At 42.0% G+C, this 21445-nt stretch overlaps 1 protein-coding gene across 4 annotated transcripts in view; it reads right to left on the bottom strand.

The window, feature by feature from the left end:
• Positions 1–21445, bottom strand: part of sez6b (seizure related 6 homolog b) — a 542199-nt gene that overhangs the window by 193405 nt on the left and 327349 nt on the right. For all 4 annotated transcript variants that reach the window (XM_078166884.1, XM_078166883.1, XM_033632224.2 and 1 more), the window contains one exon: positions 12662–12851. In XM_078166884.1, the coding sequence (XP_078023010.1) occupies positions 12662–12851 (190 nt within the window). The remainder of the gene's footprint in view (positions 1–12661; positions 12852–21445) is intronic.

Below are 21445 nucleotides of genomic sequence, written 5' to 3'. Positions count from 1 at the left end.
GGTGGCAGAAATCTGGTTTCATGACCACATTCTCTCAGCTGCTGGGCTGAAGCCCGATCCAGAAAAGGTGTGAGCCATCATCTCACACCAAGAGGCTTCAAGGCATGCTCATGACCCTACAAAACTACAGTCTAAAAGTGGTTTACAAACCGAGGCAGGAGATGTTCATCAGCGACATGCTCAACAGGGCTAAGGCAGAATGTGCTGGCAAGGGGGCGGCCTACCAGCGGCATACCATCTGCTCCTTGCAACAAGTACAGGAGGGCCTCCAACATGTGAACCAGGCAGACTACCTTAATGTAAGTGACCAACGCCTGGAACAGATCAGGCTTACACACTGACTGGGACGAATGTCTCCATACACTTAAATCTGTGGTTCTCATAGGCTGGCTGGACATCAAGGGGGAGACACCGCTCATCATCAGAGGGTATTGGCCCTATCGGGACGAAATCAGCGCTCAGAATGGCATTCTGTTCCGAGGGCAGAGAGTTATCATTCCAAAATTGCTGCGCCCAGAGATGCTTGCACGCATACACTACAGCTACATAGGGGGTGATGCGTGTTACCGGCAAGCTCGTGAAACCTTGTACTGGCCAAACATGCAGGCAGAGATTAAGGACTTTGTGAGCGCCTGCACAAACTGCAACGAGTATGCGCATAACCAGCAGAAGGAGACCATGCTTTAGTATGAATTGCTAACTAGGCCATGGCAGATTGTCAGCATGGACCTTTTCAGTCACAGGCGGAAGGACTACCTACTCATCATCGATCATTATTCTGATTTTTGGGAAATCAAACTCCTCCCTGATCTGGCTGCTGAGACGGTCATCAGGCATTGTAAGGCACAGTTCCCGTGTCATGGACAGCCTGACAAGGTCATCACGGACAATGGTCCTCAATTTGCTTCTCAGTTTACTCGTTTTGCCTCGGAATGGGGGTTTGAACATGTGACCTCTTCCCCGAGACACCCCAGGGCGAACGGCAAAGCTGAATCGGCTGTCAAGATTGCAAAGAATCTGTTGCGCAAGGCCTCCCGCGATAACACTGACCCTTGGAAGGCGATACTTCACTGGAGGAATACTCCAACCGAACACATGGACAGCAGCCCAGCACAGCGGCTCATGTCTCGTCAGCTGAAGATGTCCATTCCTGTGACTAACAGGCTCCTGGAACCTGCTGTGGTGAAAGGAGTCACAGAAAAGTTGCGTCACAAGAGGCAACTGGCCAAATTTTTCTATGACCGGTCAGCTCAAGTCTTAGGCGAGACTGTCAGGATGAAACCCCTGCCTGGTGAAAACACTCAGCTGTGGAGGGCTGGGACCTGTCTTGGCAAAATTGCACCTAGATCGTACCTGGTGGACATTAACGGCTCCATCAGTAGGTGCAACAGGACTGATCTCTGGCGGAGGCATCTGCTGCTCAGGCCTGTGGGGAGAATGAGCTGGAGCCAGCACACATCCTGGAAAGCGGTGCTGCAGAGGCTTCCCCAACTGTGGCCGAACCAAGCCTTGTCAGGCCCGCACCAAGGGTGTCTTCAGTCAGTCACAGACCAGCAGCCTCTTCTAGTTCGGAGGGGGCTGCGCCCTCAGAGGGCCTTGTACGCATCAGGGCTGGACGGCTGTCAAGGCCACCTGAGAGATTGGACTGGTAGCATGCACACTTATTATTGAAAAAACAAAACAAAAAAACAAGCAGGGCTTTGAAAGGTTGTGTTCATTGAATTGCACTGTGGTGTTTTCTAATTGAACTGTGTGAAATTTTATTTTGGTTTGATGCAAGCCCTAGCTAGAGGATTTTGCACTACATTCTTAAGTGATGGGTCTTACTTTGGAAAGGGAAAATGTTACAGGGCTAGCAGTTGGATGTGATTGGTGATCGATTTGTATGCCTTCAAGTATCACCCCAGATGTCACTGGGCTGTTGTGTTTTTCAGGGGCAGTTTCATTACAGAGCCTGAAATAGACACATGTGCCTGTCGTTATTACCTAGCATGTAGAATATCACAGTTTAACAGTCATGCCTGATATAAAATGAGAAGCTACTTCCTGACTGTTATGTACATTGATCTTTGCTAATGCTAGGTACCATTAGATCTTAGATAAAATAAGATGCCTTTGAGTTTTGCAATCTTCTATGTCAGATTTCAGAATCAGTCACAAATAACTTTTTGCATTAACACTCCCAGCTGCTGTAAAGAAGAGCTGAGGTGTCAAAAGACAGTCGCGTAAAAAAAAAAGAATCATATTTTGATTGGCTTTATTTTAGCTGATACACATCCATTGAAATATTCCAATTTAGGCCCTGATACTGAGGACTCAGGACATCTCTAGTCTATTGGTTATTGATCCATCCATTTTCATCCGCATACCCGGGGCTGGGTTGCAGGAGCAGCAGGCTAAGCAAAGAATTCCAGACGTCCCTCTTCCCAGCGATGCTTTCCAGCTACTCCTGGAGGATGCTGAGGCATTCCCAAGCCAGATTAGATATATAGTCCAGTTGAACATGCCAACACATTGTCAATCCGACCTCATCACATATGGACGTTTGGTCATGGACTTTTCATGTCCACATATGACATGCAAGGTACCCTGGGTGTGTTGATTGTTGATGTTCTGGGACGCCATGTCAAGTTACATGCATTTTCCGTTTTCAAAATACACTTCTGTTTTCACAGGACATCTACAGTTTGCATACAGTCTCTTTCAAAATAAATGTGCTAAGTTGATACAACACCACGAATTGACTTTTTTTTTTCCTACAACAACAAATGCATGTGGTTGCATTCAGCCAACACACGCACGTGGTTGGGTTTAGGAAAAAATAACTGGGTTTGTCTTTACAATCATATGGTAAGCAAACACCAGTCTCCCGAATGAAAGTCGGTGGTTGTTGGACCCATCCACCACCCCTCCCACCCGTCCTACTCAGACTTTCGTCCTCTTAACTTATGTTGTTGTCTGGCTACGTTTCCTTCTAGGCCCTATTTCAGAAAGCAGGCTCAACAAACTCTGAGCCTAATCCCGATCTCTGGGTTGACTGAGCCTGAGCCGAGAAACTCTGAGTTTTCTGTTCCAGAACAGTTGATCAGAATCAGTTCAATCAATTCTGAGTACGTTCAGCCTGAGAGAGGCACATTCACGGCAAGCACCAAATCAGTGGAGTGCAGATAATGATTCTCAGTGGCAGAAAGCAGAAAGACACTTTGTTTAATCCCAACTGAATCTGAGATTTTAATGACCGCGAATGAAGGGATGAAAAAAAAAGAATCTATTGCGGCAGCTGTAGCTAAACAGTGTGAGGTGTGATGGGAAGTGACGTTTGTAATGTGATGCGTTAATGCTTGTCTGATATACAGAAAATACAGAAACATTACGCAGAGTTCATATATCTTAATATAATTTGCTGTGTCCTCTTATTCAGCTGTATTCTGATGGGGCCAATCAAACACAAAGATATTAAACAAACTGGTAAAAGTTTTGCTTATACTTTCTTCATTCTGTTGGCATGAGGCTGAGGTTAATTGAATTGCTGAATTGCTGTGAAATGTCTTCTGATTCACTTAATCTCCTTTATTCTCAGATGGAGCTATTATGGGATGTTGAGTCCCATAAATGAACCAATTACACTGTGGAATCTTTGAATATATGAAAAGTATTCATGAGTCATTGCATCATGTATCCATGTAGATTAATTTCTTGTTTCCTGTGGAATTCCTCTTTTTTTATAGATTACATGTATTTCTTGGGCTTTTGTTGCCTTTAATGGCAAAACATAATTAAAAAAGCATAACGTTAAGGGGGAGAGAGGGAACGTCATGCGCGAGAGGCTGCATGCTGGGTTTGAACCCCCGGCCGCTGCATCACAGACTGAGAGTTGGATCACGGGGCATCCGCTCCATCCACTATGCCATTGAGGCCTCGCACTATTTATGTTGATAATCAAATCTGATTTATGCCCAGGGAAAACCACAAAAACGGGTAAAAGTCTTTTCAGAGCCAGAGTCACCTTTCTTACGGCTGGACAATCTGCTGTCTGGCTGATGTGTTCAGTGTCTCTCATGTTATAAAGAAAAGAATCAAAGGGCAATGCATAAAATGTGCTGTGATGATAATGTAAATCCACGATGTGTAATATTTGATATATCTGGGTGAAACAGATTGTTAAGATAAATTATAGAGTGTGAGGTGAAATTGTATCTTTCATACAGACACTCCTCCGGGGAGACATCCAAACAGGGTCTAATCACCCTCTCTTTACGCAACAGTCTCTGACTTCATTTACTAAAAGACACAACATATTTCTTCTTCCTTCTACACGCTTAGCAAGCGATCAGCCTCAGGTTTAGATGAGGCAAACCTGCGAGCCAGCAGGTTCAGAGGTGGGTAGTGTAGCCAAAAATTGTACTCAAGTAAGAGTAGTGATACTTTAGAACAATATTACTCAATCAAAAATAATAATCTCCAAATTCATGTATTTTAAACGATACCCCTTTAACTAAAACAAAAATAAATTAAATCTTTACAAACATAACATAAATCAAGGCACAAGAAACACAAATATATTCTTTTATACATATATATATAATGTACTCAGAGGTGGGTAGAGTAGCCAAATATTGTACTCAAGTAAGAGTATTGTTACTTTAAAACAATATAACAAGCTCAAGTAAAAGTAAAAAATATTGTGCATTGAAACTACTCTTAAAAGTACAATTTATCCAAAAAGTTACTCAAGTAAATGTAACTGAGTAAATGTAACTAGTTACTACCCACCTCTGGCGGTGTTACAGCAACCAGGAGTGTATCTTATCGACATGAAAAGACGGCTTTTTCATTGGTGTCTGACGCTGGAGGTCATTGCCCAGAACACCTCTAATGGGCGCCCAGGAGGCATCGTGATCAGATGCCAGAATCACCACAACTGGCCCTTTTGATGCTAAGGAGCAGCGGCTCTACTCTGAGCTCCCTCTGGATGTCTGAGCTCCTCACCCTATCTCTAACACTGAGCCCAGCTACCCTTTGGAGGAAGCTTATTTCAGCTGCTTGTATCTGTGATCTCATTCTTTCAGTCACCAACCCAAAGCTCATGACCATAGATAAGGGTTGGGACACAGATGGACCAGTAAATCGAAAGCTTTGCCTTCTGGCTCAGCTCCCTCTTCACCACAATGGTTCAGCGCACTGCCTGCATGTGCTGACTCTGTGCCAAACTACAGTTATTGGTTATTGTTCAACTTTTAAACTGATTATTTAGCCTAAAAATGTATGTTTTCAATTGCTGAACCTGGGCAGTAAAGTCTTTTGAACCTTTGGTAGAAAGTGGAGTTCAAGCAGTTAGGAGCCCAGGAGTGGCTCACATCCTTGCTGACGCACACACACACACACACACACACGCCTATCAAAGCTATATCTAGTTTTTTTCTCATTTGGCCAGCAGTGGTGAGAAAGTAGCAAACACAGCACAGATTGCTTTTAAGCAGCAGGTAATGATGTTGATGCCTCTATTAAACAGGAGAGAAGTTTGCACATGCCATCTGCGCTTTGGAGGGCAATCAATGGAAACAAGCATAAATGGAGAGATATCAAGGAGTGGAATCTTTACACCGTTTGCAAGGGCTGAAATCTGACCAGTAGGACCCAAGCTGACCCCATCTCCTGGGGGCTGTTCAAACACCATCACACATTTTCTAAAGCCTTCATAGATTTTCACAACAAAGGCAGCTGCAGAAGATGACTTTCAGTTCACTCCTCTGTCATTAGCTGGCTGCAAGAAAAAGTCTTTCCAAAGTCCCTGTGTTTCTTGGACATGTCCACTACAGTAATTGATTAGTAAAGCAGTTACAAAGATAATGCATTGGTTAATCATGTGGCTGATTGACAGCACAAGTTATTTCTGTCCAACAGCAACAACACTTCGTGTTAAGAAGTGATAACACACACTCAGCCACACGTTGTCTACAGCCTGCCAGGAATACAAGACAGGCAGACTTTATAGGCCCTATATCACGATAGGAATCAAATCCATCTCCAGAAGAGTAAAGAATAGTCCAAAGAATACACTGAAGTGGTTTTGTAGTATTCATCATTTTATACAGTGTGGTGCCTCAGTACCAGAACTACCTTGAAACTATTTTTGTATCTGCAGTCACCTAAAAAGTGGCTCCAGGTTTTTATATTATTCTGTAGCTTTCCAGTAGTGTTCCTCAAGTATTAATATACAAAAGTTCTAATTTTGGTTGAAATTTGTATGGTATAGCATCAAAATGCTATTTTCTCAAGCCCATCACAAAAACTGTCTGCCTTATGTTGATGCTACATATAAACCTATGTACAGCTGTGGATGCCACATGAGGTTGGCTTCAAAAGTCCCACAATTACACAAACAAACCAAATGATCAAGTCAGCGGGGGATCAGCAACTCTCTTATTGTTGGACTTATTGTTTCTGTCAGTGGAGTCTAGTGGTTTGAAGAGGGAGAGTACACAGATGTATTTGAATACATGTCTATAAGCCAATCACAGTGCTCCACAATAATAATCTTATTGTTTAATGGATAACTTCTGCATTTTACAACCTGGACCCTATTTCCCTGAGTAAATTGGTCAAAGAGACTGATGTGAATAACAATCTTTGGGACTGGTCCAATATTGAGGGAGAGGGCAGAAGGCAGAAGGCAGAGGGCAGCAGGCAGCAGGCAGCGGCCAGCGGCCAGCAGCCGTAGGACTGGCTGCAATGGAAGGACATTGGGCAATTAAACGCTGTCAGTGTATGTCCATTAAAAGTGGTTCAGAGTGGTTCAAATTGTTATTATAAGTCTCTGAAATGTCTCTTTACCTTTTATTTCATACAGTCTGTTTGTTATTTCCTCTTAAGTGGAAGTCTTGTTCTGAAATATCATGAGATATCACAGGATGTCACTTGTTGCAGGAAAACAACCACAGAAACGTGTGTGAGTTCTGGAGTAGTTTAGTGTTATCCAGAAGGTATTATTAGGATTATTATTCACCTGATTTCAATCATGTGGATGAAGCTTTTGAATTTGACTGCTGCCTGTATTTATTTGAGCTTGAGTATATGCAGAAAAAAAGGCAGTGGGGGGGGGGGGGGTGAACCAGCTGCAGGACGTGAAGCTGGGAGAGTGGTGGTGTCCTGTGGGTGCTGTGACCCTCTACCCACAAAGGAAAAATGCCTGTGTTGTGAAGAGTGGTTTGTGTTTGCATATTTCTGACATGTGCCGACAAAATAAAGAGCTGCACTTTGAGCGGCTGTCATAGACAATGTTTGTTGGATATGGACATTGTGAAATTTTGGCTAGATGTGCTACAAATGGATCCTAACCCTCCTGTCCATACACTGCGCATGCAGACCTGTGGGTCTGCAGTGACCACCGGGATGACTACCACCTGAAGAGAAGATAGTCTGAACTTACTTTCCTAAAGAAAACTGCTCTTTCAAGAGTGGATTTACCTACTACAGACATGTGGAGTTAGACTAATGCAATTAGCTTAAGTTATTATGTTGACATTGCATAACGTTACACATGAAAGCATGAGAGAATAACAGTAAAAACAATCAATCAATAAACGATTAGGAGGTGCAAAATATCAACTGATTCAGCACTGATTATAACAAATCTATACAGATTGACTACCCATTTTCATCAGCTGACATTCAGAATGATAAAATAAGTGATATCAACAAGCTGACATTATCTATGCTACAGTGTGTGTGCATAGTGGAAAAATATATCTATGCTTCAGTATTATATGACCTATAATATGTTTTTATGATAATTTATGTTTACATTTGCCCCTCCTATACATCAAGGACATACCTACCTGTAATAACTGACAATGGTAATGTTAGTTATTGTATGAGCCCCTTTACACAGTCTTATATAGCTATTTATTATTTTCCATGTCAAAAAATCACACGAAAGATTCATAGCTTTTACTCAGGACTTTTTCAAAAATATCCATGTATTGGAATGGACAAGGATCTGAGTGTCACCAGGAAATGAATAGGGGAAATACTGTTCTAATTTCATTTTCTAATGATACAATCAGCTTATAATTCAGTCTATTCATTAATTCCACAGAATATTTATCTCAAACAGTTTTTCAACATACTGTTTTCTGAAGATAGAAATTGAGGATATTTTGAGAAGTGACGACAAATCCAATACAAAATGTATACATAATGTGTTAAAAAAGCATCCCTTTATTAAGTGATTACTCATAAAAAATAAATGGATAACACATAGTAAATATCCTTATAAATAAATAAATAAATAAAATAAAATAAAATAAGGTAATTATTCCAATAATCATTCCTTTTGTGTGTGTGTGTCTGTGTGTGTGTGTGTGTGTGTGTGTGTGTGTGTTTGTAACATAATTGGGTTCTAAACTGTTTAAACTGACATTGTCTTTTAGGGTGGCCCTTTTTTATCATGCTAAAATACATTTAGCTGCTGCTCCCATCCACAGCCACCAGACTCCTTTGACAGAAACAGTAATTTTACCTTGCAGAAGACAAGGAGTTGCTGTTCTGACACTGTCTCTAATCGGCTGGTTAGTTTATGCTATTGTGTGACTTTCTAAACCAAACTCACATGGTGACCACAGCTGTAGGCTACACTGCTTAGCATCGCTGCGATACTCCTGTCTGCTTTTCGAGTCAGTGCCCTCTACTGGAAGGGTGTAGACTGCCATCTACTGTAGGTATTACACTGACAATAGATCTATAAATGTGTTTAAACAATACAAATGCAATATTATATTAAATCTCCATGTGTCCTCACCTGTTTAAAGATTTAATGTCATAAAAAAGCACCATCTTCCATCACCAAGTTCAAATCTTCCAACCTAACACTTAACTCACTCTCCACGCTTACACTGTCAGTGAACTGTTTTAACCACACTCTCGATCTAGTTCTGACACATGGAATTGAAATTGATAACCTAATAGTCTTTCCACAGAATCCCTCTCTATCACATCATTATTTAATAACTTTTGATTTATTTTTACTTGATTACATGCCACTCAGCAGGAGTTACAATACTAGGTGTTTATCAGACAGTGCTGTCGCAAAATTTAAGGAAATGATTCCATCGATGTTAAATTTAATACCATGTCCTTCGGTAACAGAGGTTTCCTGTACGGACTTTAAACTCTCCCGAATTGATCATCATTTTGACAGCGCTGCAGGCTCTCTGCGAACAACATTCGACTCTGTATAACCTCTTAAAAAGAAGTTAACAAAGCAAAGAAATTTTGCTCCTTGGTATGACTCTCAAACCCGTAAATTAAAAGAAATATCGCAAAAATTTGAAAGGAATTGGTGATTAACCAAACTGGAAGAATCTCATTTAGTCTGGGCAGACAGTCTCAAAACGTATAAGAGGGCCCTCCGCAATGCCAGAGCAAACTATTACTCAGCATTAATAGAAGAAAACAAGAATAACCCCAGGTTTCTTTTCAGCACTGTAGCCAGGCTGACTGAGAGTCACAGCTCTTTTGAGCCTTGTATTACCTTAGCCCTTAGCAGTGATGATTTTATGAGCTTTTTTAATGACAAAATTCGAACTATTAGAGGCAAAATTCATCCTGCCCTCAAATGGAACCAATCTGCCCTCAAACACAGCTGTAAGACCTAATATATATCCAGATAGCTTCTCCCCAATTTCTCTTCAACAGTTGACCTCAATGATTTCTTTATCTAAATCATCAACGTGTCTCTCAGACCAGGGGTTCTTAACCTTTTTGACCTTGGGGCCCAACTTTTCCAGTACAATGTGGCCTGGGGCCCATTCAGATATTAACATGTTTAATTGATCTTACTCTTGGTTTGATTTGTATTTAATAACTAGATCAAATCCACTTCCAATTAATAAGTTAAAAACGTATCAAATAAATTACATGATACAATGTGATCATCACAGAAACATCTATTTATCATGTGGATATAAATCTACACCTCTGTCAAGATGCCGAACAGTCTAACAATTCATGGGACAAATGTGCTGCAAGAACATATTTGACAACAATTTTAAAGGAGTGTGTCAACGTAACAGTATGCGGCCCTTGCGGCCCACAGGTGCAAAACTGAATTTGTTTCGCGGCCCTCTAGGTGGTGCTCGCGGCCCAGGCCCCATGGTTAAGAATCCCTGTCTTAGACCCCATCCCAACTAGGCTACTTAAGGAAATCTTATCTTTAGTTAACACTCACATATTAGACATGATCAATATATCTTTATTAACAGGCTAACCACCACAGTCCTTTAAGGTAGCTGTAATTAAACCTCTTATAAAAAAGCCCACCCTGGATCCAGAGGTGTTAGCCAACTATAGACCGATTTCTAATCCTCCCTTTCTTTTAAAGATCCTTGAGAAAGTAGTCGCAGACCAGCTGTGTGATTTTCTCCACGATAATAATTCATTTGAGGAATTTCAGTCAGGATTTAGAGTGCATTATAGCACAGAGACAGCACTAGTTAAAAATTAAAAATGATCTTCTGATTGCTTCAGACAAAGGACTCGTCTCTGTACTTGTTTTATTAGACCTTAGTGCGGCATTTGACACAATTGACCATCAAATTCTGCTACAGAGACAGGAACATTTAATTGGCCTAAAATGTTCTGCACTAAGCTGGTTTAAATCTTATTTATCTGATCGTTTTCAGTTCACTCATGTTCATGATGAATCATCTCTACGTACTAAAGTTTGTTTTGCAGTTCCACAAGGTTCTGTGCTCAGACCAATTCTGTTCACTTTATATATGTTTCCCTTAGGTAACATTAGAAATCACTCTGTAAATTTCCACTGCTATGCAGATGATACACAATTGTATTTATCGATAAAGCCAGAAGAAATGGATCAGTTAACTAAACTTAAAGACATAAAACATAAAAACATAAAAACCCATGAGCTCCAATTTACTTAAGTTAAATTCAGACAAAACTGAAGTTATTGTTCTTGACCTCAAACACCTCAGAAATCCTTTGTCTGATATAGTTCCTCTGGATGGCATTGCTCTGGGCTCTAGCACTACCATAAGAAACCTCGGAGTAATATTTGACCAAGATCTATCTTTTAATTCTCATTTAAAACAAACCCCACGGACTGCATTTTTCCATCTGCTCAATGTTGTGAAAATTAGGCCTATCCTGTCCCAAAAAGATGCAGAAAAATTGGTCCACGCTTTTGTTACCTCTACGCTGGATTACTGTAACTCTCTATTATCAGGCGGCTCTAATAAGTCTTTGAAAACTCTCCAGCTAATCCAGAATGCAGCGGCACATACTGACAGGAACTAAGAAACAAGATCACATTTCTCCTGTTTTAGCTTCTCTGCACTGGCTCCCTGTAAAATTCAGAATTGAATTTAAAATCCTACTCCTAACTTATAAAGCTCTAAATGGTCAAGCTCCGTCATATCTTAGAGAGCTCATAGTGCCATATTATCCCACCAGAACACTGCGCTCTGAGAACGCAGAGTTACTCGTGGTCCCTAAAGTCTCCAAAAGTAGATCAGGAGCCAGAGCCTTCAGCTATCAGGCTCCTCTTCTGTGGAATCATCTTCCTGTTTCAGTCCGGGAGGCAGACACCGCCTCCACATTTAAGACTAGACTTAAGACTTTCCTTTTTGAAAAAGCTTATAGTTAGGGTTGGCTCAGGCTTGCCTTGTACCAGACCCTTGTTAGGCTGAAATAAGCCTAGCCTGCCAGGGGACCTCTATAATACACCGAGCACCTTCTCTCCCTCTTGCTCCTTTGCTAACACTCATGTCCTGTTACTGCATCTCGCTAACTCCGTCCTACTGCATGTAACTAACTCGGATTCTTCTCTGGAGCCTTTGTGCTCAACTGTCTGGCAGGTTAACTGGTATCGCAGCGGTGCGTGGTCAGTGTGACATGTGTGGTTGTGCTGCTGCCGTGGTCCTGCCTGATGCCTCCTACTGCTGCTGTTATCATTAGTCATACTTCTACTGTCATTATACACTTATGATTATTGTCACATATATATACTATCAGATATTAATATATACCAACAACATATTGTACCACAATAGCCATTTTTTTTCCCTGTTAAAGGGTTTTTTGGGGGAGTTTTTCCTTATCCGCTGTGAGGGTCCAAAGGACAGAGGGATGTCGTATGCTGTAAAGCTCTCTGAGGCAAATTTTTATTTGTGATTATTGGGCTTTATAAATAAAATTGATTGATTGATTGATTGAAATTGAACTGGGTGTCAGGGTGAGAATAGGGAGTATCAGCACTGTAACCTACATCACTGCTTTTTGCAGTGGGAGTTTCCATTTTAAAGACCAAGAAAAGAACACAGGTGGACCTGCCTTTTGAATTAAGGGAACATTTTGAACATATGATGTTTGAGGTGTTACCTGATACGGTTGTAGTGGGCACCTGACACCAATTAGCAAAAATCATTTTCCATGGCCATTGTATTCTGTATCTAACTTCATGACCATAGTTTGCATCTGAGTAACAGCGAGAATTATTCTGTAAAGACATAAAATATCAAACCATAAAAAAAGTATCAAATTATTTCAATGTAATGCTGATTGTTTTCAAAAAGTTGTAGCTTCAAACTTGTGTCTGTTTCAAGAGTATGCAGGTGGCATTTGTTCTGTAACACACACTCACCTTGGTATCTGAGCAGGACTGATCCAGACTGAGACCTCTGATTGTGGAAGTGGATAGAGATCTGATTGCTGTGGCTTCGTACCACCAATCCCCTCATTAGAATGGACTCATTGGCCAGCATGGTGTTCTCCCCATGGCCCACGTCTTCAAACACCACCTTGTCTCCCTCAGATAGATTCACATTCATCACCTGACAGAAAACAGAGTAAGGATTAGGCCCTTTATGCGTCATATCAAAACAAAACAACAAACGATCTAGACCCTGGGATCGAGAGTCTCCCAGGACCTGAAGCAAAGACCAACATTAACGCTATTATCAAAAGAGGCCCAGCAGCGGAATCCTATGTCTGCTGAAGATGCTCAACCTGCCACGGCCGCTGATGATCTCATCCTACACAGCAATCACAGAGGGCTACATACACTATGAAAATGCTGTAAACGGTTTCACAAAACAAAGTAAAGTTCAGTTGGGGCCTGTAGTCATTTTATAGTTCACTCATGGTCAAGGTTAAATCGAATCAAAGTGTAATAAACACAAAGCACACATCCACCCACTACTCATTGCATTACAGTAATAATATTGTGTTCATTGATCATAGCCTGATTGCTTCATTTGTATTCTGATTGTTATACAAGCCTTTATTCAGTGCATTTTTCTTTTGGTACAGTCTTCCTTGTGGCTCTCGTAAATCCCAGCAGCACTGTGTATATGGCTGGTCTTCAGAGGCAAAAAAAGTCCCCCATAAAACTGACTGTTGCAAAGTGCATGACCTCAGTATATCTAGCAAGATACATAATAAGCCTCTGTTAACATGCAGCCTATTGTTTGTCACAATCCTCCATCATTGGTGTATTATTACCTCCACCAATAGTCCCACTCTTTGAGCATAATGCGGGATCTCCTGTGATGCTACATAATATGTAGCATCACGGGAGACGGAATGCTCGTCGGCAAGAAAGCGCAAAAGGGAATCAAAAAGGCAACGTGACCGGCGAATTCAAAAAACGAGGGTCAACATCAGGGTAGCCTTTCCCAGGTGGAAAGAGCTGCTGAAGGAGAAAGGTAATGCAATCACAGGCCAGTATCGCTGTCAGTGGCGCAGTAATGTGAGGAGAGGGATGAGGTGTGTGAGGTTGAGCCACTTGTCAGTTGTCAAAAGACAAGATGTGATTTGTTTGTTTCGATTTAGACCCGCCCCAACAGTCCTATGTTGTAAACACAGCCAGCATGGTGAGGAGAGGGTTTGTCAACTCATGTCGCGTGTGTCTGTGTAGGAGCCTGAATGAATACTCCATGAAATATCGGATGACATGGTTTCATCAATGTTGTCATAGCTGTTTGGTACACAGCGGCTACCGTTGTTGCAATACGCTTCTGAAACAGTGAGGCGCTAGAGTGCATCGGTTTGAATGCAATACATGATTTCACCATTAGATGGGAGAAATTCCTACACACTGTAGCTTTAAATACAAATGTGTGTGTGTGTGTGTGTGTGTGTGTGTGTGTGTGTGTGTGTTAATTATGTGTAATCTGTAAATATGAAACACCTTGCACAAATACAAAAAACTTTGGGTAACACTTTCTATGAAGACTACATCTATAACGCATTATGAAGGCATTTATCATGAATTATAATGCATTTATAATGCTCTATGACTGCACTCATAAAAACACTTGATTCCTGATGCACTGTATCAACAGTCATAAAACATTACAGATGTGACTTATAATGAATTATAAGTGTCTTATGGATGCTCTTGAATAGTTGTAAACTAGAGGCTGACTGATGGGGCTTATGATGCAATATGAATACCTATACTCACCTCAACAATCTATAATAAGCATCTTAAATAATGCATACTTCATCATATCGTTTCATTGTTGGTGCTAAGTGTGATGCAGTTTCATGTATTTAAAAGAATCTATGGTCCTTCACAAGTTATTAATGTCTATCATACACTAGAATAATTTGAAAAGACTAAAGTGTGAGACCCTCTCACTTCTAAAGACAATGGGCTCTAGTTTCCTGGCACAGCGCAGGGTGGCGCAGGGTGGCGAACCCCGCACAGAGCTAGTTTTGAGCAGCGCAACCCGAGGCACGCTCAGTTTGGTAGTTTGGCAGACTGAGGTGCGCTGAGATGGGTGTGGCAGCGCAGCAGGGGGAGGTGTCGACAGATCCAGCTTGGCGCATTGACAGTTTTGTGCCAAAAGGCTTCGCCGAAGGTGCACTAAAAGCTCGCGAGCTGAAACCAGGTCTACTGTCAGCGCAGGCGGAGTGCAGCCGGTGTAAGAGAAGTTTGGCTGACCGGCAGACAGTGCACACATGTCACCGAAACCTCACAGGCAGGTTTCCAGAATGTCAGGCACATTAACGATGCAATAAATACCCACAAAAAACACTATTCAATGCAACTATCTGCAATAAGCACATAAATGTATCTCTATATCGACTGTCCCGTCACATCTGATGTCAGATCAAAGGGGATTGGCACCGTTTGGCACGCGTAATGGAAACCCAACCTGATTTGATTAACACAGCTGCAAACTAATGAGTTCACATCCCTCTCAGCCAACCACAAACAGCCACAGCATCAGATAGGGAGTATATATTCAGCATCTGTCATCTTAGAAAAGTCAAAAGAAAAGAAACAGAGTGAGACTGCGAGAGAGAAAGAGAGAGCGCAATGAGAGAAACGCAAAATGGATTTACAATTGTGGTGACCTCCTCCCAGGCTACCTTTGCATCATCAGCCCGTGGAGGTCTGCTCGCAGTTCCATATATTCGGACACTGCGAGCTTGGACCTCCCGGACTAAAACATCAGTTTCCTCCTGGGAGAAGTTTGGCTATCTGACGCTGCTCCTCTCTTCTGCCATGGCGAATTGAGTAAACTCTCATTACGCCTTCGCGCGGCGCATTTAAGGGCGAGGAGAGGGGCTCATTTGATTGGTGTGATGTGTGTAAAACCCACTCCACGCCTTCTCTCCTCCCTCTTTCCGACTTGCACAGGTAGGAGGGACAGAGGTGGGAAAGAGGAGTAGCTGCGCCAGGGCGCACGGTGTGCCAAACTTGCAAAATCCGCCTGGCCACACCCAGTTGGCGAAGCACAGGTGCTCTGCGCCTCTGCCTTGCCCGGTCTGCGAAACTAGACACAGATATCTCAAGGCTACCTTTAGGGAATTTCTTAAAATCTAGCACAAACGTGTGCATGTTTTTGGCCAGAATTTAAGAATGAATACGCTGATCAGGACAAGACTTCACACACACATTCACAAATGTTGAATAGGATATAAAGATGAAGTGATAATATTTTATATTCAAAGTTCAAAGGTCCACTTCATTGTGACATCATAATATTGTGCATAAAATGCTTTTCTGGCTATTATTCAGTGTCATAACTCAGAAACAGAAGGGGAGACATTTGGTCAGATGCTGAATTGGTGACACTTATCTTTGGTGTCCACCTTGAAACTGTGCTGATTGTATCGATGTTACTATCTTCTGTGCTGATGGGAGGAAGATGTCTGTGGATGTAAACTGTACAGGAATTGCAGTTTTCCATTTTTTAGCAGCATAATGATTATTAAAAAACAAACAAAAAAAAAACAGCAACTGACTGGAATTATTTAAAGTACGAAGAGTAAACTGAAACAGTGTATCTGTTCAAAGAGAAACTCTTGGAGCAGAGTGGTGAGTACATGACTTTGTTGTTGTATTGATTAAATAAGAACTGTAGAAATGTACATTATATTGATTTGACATGAAGATATATGGAATAGATCATTTCAGCCTCACTCCAAAGTGTTTTACCTTTTTGTCTGTGCCTTCCTGCCTCCAGTTAATATATTGTATGAGAATTTACAGTCTGCATATTAAAGCCTGTTTTTGAAAGTACCAGTGTAGGATGGGAACAGAGATGTTGCTTCATGCACAGTTTGCCGGCTCCATGTCATTGGTCCGACAGCCCATTGGTCTGACATCCCATTAGTCTGACGTCCCGTTGTTTCTAATAATTGCGGAGGATGTCTGTAGCCATGTTTCCATCAGCCTGTTTAGATGCGCATCTAGAAGTACTGCATCGGAAAATTATGATGGAAACGCCAAAATTCAAATTAAAATCCCCTGATTTGCACAAACTAAAATACGCTCGCTTTAGCCGGGTGTTGGTTGATTCGAAAAAATGTTGATTCGCAAAACGGGGGATGGAAACAGTTATGTTCAAATTAAGTCTGACGTAGTGCACCTCTCTCCATGGTGATATCCACACTCCAGGTCGGGAAGGCGGTAATGCATTTACAAGCTGGTTGCCAACCGCCAGAAAATGTAGAAGAAGAAGAAGAATGCAAGACTTGTTTTGTTTCTGGTTCTACAGAAAACTCGCGCGAGTTCGTAGTTTTCACCAAAGTCCGTACATTTAATGGAAACACACAGGATTCGTATTTCTTTTAATGCACATTTCCCAATGATTCAAATTACTTTTGGATGGAAACATAGCTTGTGATCTTAATGCCATGCGAATGCGCCATGTCTGTAATTTGTAAAGTAAAAATTCCACCGCAAATTACCTACTATATTTCGCCAAACACAGACGTCCTGTGATAATACTAGTCCCGTGCCAATCTGCATCTCAGTGATTGGGGGGTATTTGTTGTTTTTATTGCGTGCCTTTTTTCTCCCTCTTTCCCGGTTGAATTATGGAGGCTGCAGTGGAAATTATGAATGACACTTTTGACAGGTGCAAATGCAGGAGTCAGTCTCATCATCTCCGTACACAGTATGGAGACCCATTCGCAGAAACAGCAAGCTCAGATCCATCAGAAGAGCGAAATTTCGGAAGATATTGAGATGGATGACATGCGTTGCAGCATGCGGTAAGGAACATTTTTCTGTCTTTCAACAGGCTTAATACAAACGCCCTGACGGCCCGTTATCCCGACAACAACTGCCCACTGTTCTGAAGTCCCGTTGCTGCTTTGACATTTTATTTACTGTTGCCATGACGACTAACACATACCATGTTAAAAGTGATCATTTTAACACAAACCATAAGCTTTCCATAAACCTAACCAAGTGGTTTTTGTGCCTAAACTTAACGAGACCCTAACAATAGCGTTGTTACAACATAAGCTTTTAACAGTGATGTATAAGGGTTTTGGAAAGCACAAATTATGTTGTCCTGGCGATACTGTCATCATATCCGGGCCGTAATGTCAGTAAATTCAAGTAAAATACAGACTTCACTTATCCCATGCGAATGCACCGCAAGAAACACAGACGTGGGGGGGTAATTTACAAATTACCAGACATCCCCAGGTAATACTAATCCAGTGCAAATAGGGCTTTAGACTGGAAAAGAAGGGGAAAGTGTAGTTGTGGAGTGAAGAAGTATGTGAAGACATGTCAAATGACAGAGTGGAGAATGAAAGAAGTGGACTGAAATTGCTGCAGCCCCTGAAATCCCCAGTAAGTATGCTATATGCTATAGCTAGCTAGCTAACCACTGTAGGGGCTACTTGCAAGTTAACACACCTCCACTATAGGCTATCGGTGCTCTATCTGAATCGGAGCGACACTCCGCTGTAGTGTTTCTACCGGAGGGCCGTTAGCGGAATTTCACTCGCACCAGTGCACCCTGACACTAGAGAATTTCTGCTGGCGGGTTAATGGCAGTCTCCCAGCAGAATTTCACTTGCGCCAGTGCGCACTGACACACTTGACCTGACGTTTTTCCGATGGTGGTACTCGGTCAGTCTACCGTCGGAATTTCCCAGATTTTCCTTTTCCTGCTTCAGTGCTTAATCACAGTAAAACTGTCAATGGCTTCATTCTTCAACACGGTTAACTTTTTCTATTTCCTCTCTCTCTCTCTCTCTCTCTCGTATTCTATTAGTGCATCTTGCTAACTCGGCCATTCTGGATGTCACTAACTCGGCTTCTTCTCCGGAGCATTTGTGCTCCACTGTCTCTCAGAATAACTCATATCACAGCGGTGCCTGGACAGCGTGACGTGTGTGGTTGTGCTGCTGCCGTGGTCCTGCCAGATGCCTCCTGCTGCTGCTGCTGCCATCATTAGTCATTAGTCATACTTCTACTGTTATTATACACATATGACTATTGTCACACATGTATACTGCCAGATATTAATACATACTTTCAACATATTGTACCACAGTAGCCAGAACTATAACTATAATATTATTACTTTCAATAATGTTGTTGTAACCTACTGTCATTACCTGCATCTCTCTCTCTCTCTCTCTCTCTCTCTGTCTCATTGTGTCATACGGATTACTGTTAATTTATTATGCTGATCTGTTCTGTACGACATCTATTGCACGTCTGTCCGTCCTGGAAGAGGGATCCCTCCTCAGTTGCTCTTCCTGAGGTTTATACCCTTTTTTTTCCCCGTTAAAGGGTTTTTTTTGGGGAGTTTTTCCTTAACCGCTGCGAGGACAGAGGGATGTCATAAGGACAGAGGGATGTCGTATGCTGTAAAGCCCTGTGAGGCAAATTGTGATTTGTGATATTGGGCTTTATAAATAAAATTGATTGATTGATTGATTGATATTCTCAGTTCCCCTTCAGCCCCAAACACAGAATCCCCCCCAGCAACAGCCGGCGCCCCCATGCCCATGATTTTTCAGCTGAAGGCAAGTACAGCGCTATAGTGTGTGTGTGCATCTTGTGTATGAGCGTGTACATGAGATTATGTGTGTGTGTGAGCTAGTGTTGTCACGGTACCAAAATTGGGACCCACGGTACGATATCAGTGAAAGTATCACGGTTCTGAGTAGTATCATGATACCACAGCGAAAATGAGGCAGATGTGCCTTTTGTCATTTATAAAAAGATAAATTACTTTTCTATAATACATTAATGATATTTCAATGGAATAAATTACTTATTGACTTATTCATACTTCAAAAACAGCATCAATAAGTGATTAACATAGGGGGGATCAAAATAAAATAAATAAATAAAATAAAAATTAAGCAAAAATCAACCAGTCACCCTCCTCCCCTGACAAGTAAGGCCCTGTGTCCACATAGCACCTTTTTCTGGCAGAAAGGCGCTGGAAGGGCGCTGCAGAGCGCTGGGATGAAGCATCTGTGCATCTGCCTACGGTGAGTCCACCTCCTACTCAGCTGTGGGGTAGGAACTTTGAACTCTGACAAATACCACCACCTACAGGTAGTAATACCGAAGTTTAAAACACTCTGTTCCAAGTAAATGCCATGTAGTCATAATCTTGCAGTAAAAGTGCAAAAGTATTAGCATTAAAATATACATTACCAAAAGTAAAAGTATTATTGCAGAATGGCCAATATCAGAATCATGTTCACACTCATGTTTTATGTATTACATAACTGGTTTATAGTGATACATATACTGTGTTTATCTTTTAATGCTACAGCTGGTGAAGTCATCATCATGTTTTATTAGTAGGATTTGTGTTAATGTACTTAGTAACTTCCACCACTGTATGGGTTAGAATTGATTACGTGTGTGACATGTCATACAACTCCGGATAGACAGACACGGCCAGCACCAGCTTCTCCTCCATTTTTTCTGGTTACCAGGGTGACGAGTTCCGCGATATGATTGGTTGCCTGGATAAAGCGCTGGTGACGACACCAGCGCCTCTCTGAAAAGTTCAGAGATTTTCAACTCAAAATGCTCGGAGCGGCCGCACAAAAAAGGAGGAGCGGCCGGAAAAAAGACGCTGGGCGCAGCGCCTTTTCCCTAGGCAGCCGCATGCAGCCGCAGACGCTCTCTCCTCATTGGGAACAATTGAAAAATGATGCTGGCCTTCTTCTGGTGCTCAGAAAAAGGAGCTATGTGGACACAGGGCCTTAAGAACAGTCCCTTAAATGCGGTGAGGTTTGTGGACCGTTACCTGCCACAAAGAGAGAAATGTGAACGGCTCATTTCTCCTCTGACACGTCACATACCTGTGTGCCGCCACGGCTCGGCTGTTCAGGTACTTATAACACAATTTCCAAGAGGAAATTATTGGACCTGGAGCCAGGCCAGCGCATGCCGTTACTGGCCAGCGTGTGCCGTTATTGGACACTCACCCTTTTGCGATTGGACTTTGAACTTATCCCACAGTAGTGGTACCATGAGGTACGGTACTCCAACATTATGGTATCATATGTACCGTGGTGTACTGCGGTCTACTGTTGGTACCAGTATACCGTGCAACACTAGTGTGAACATGTGTGTGTGAGCTCATGTTATTGCTCAAGTAATTTTCACTTAAGCAATGAGAGGGAGTGATGTTATACTGTATATCTAAGTAATTTTCACTTGTCCTTTTACCAAGTGTTACTGTATTTTTATGTCAACACGGTTAGATTTTCTCTTATCAGTTTCATTCACTGGTTTCCCCCAGCAACAGCCAGCGCCCCTATGCCCATGATTTTCCAGCTGAAGGCAAGTACAGCGCTATAGTGCATGTGTGCATGTTGTGTGTGAGTGTGTACATGAGATTGTGCGTGTGCATGAGCACCTTATTGCTCAAGTTATTTTCACTTTAGCAATATCACATGAGAGGGAGTGATGTTTATACTGTATATCTAAGTCATTTTCACTTGTCCTTTTACCAAGTGTTACTTATTCATATGTCAACACGGTTAACTCTTCTATTCTCAGTTTCTGCTCAGTTCCAACCACTGGTTTCGCCCAGCAACAGCCAGCGCCCCTATGCCCATGATTTTTCAGCTGAAGGCAAGTACAGCGCTATTGTGCGTGTCTGCATCTTATGTGTGAGCGTGTACATGA

This window comes from Epinephelus lanceolatus, chromosome 4 (assembly GCF_041903045.1).
Source record: "Epinephelus lanceolatus isolate andai-2023 chromosome 4, ASM4190304v1, whole genome shotgun sequence".
In the NCBI taxonomy this organism is placed as follows: Eukaryota; Metazoa; Chordata; class Actinopteri; order Perciformes; family Serranidae; genus Epinephelus; species Epinephelus lanceolatus.
Note: the sequence above shows the minus strand (reverse complement) of the source record. Positions and strands in the feature narration are given on the sequence as shown.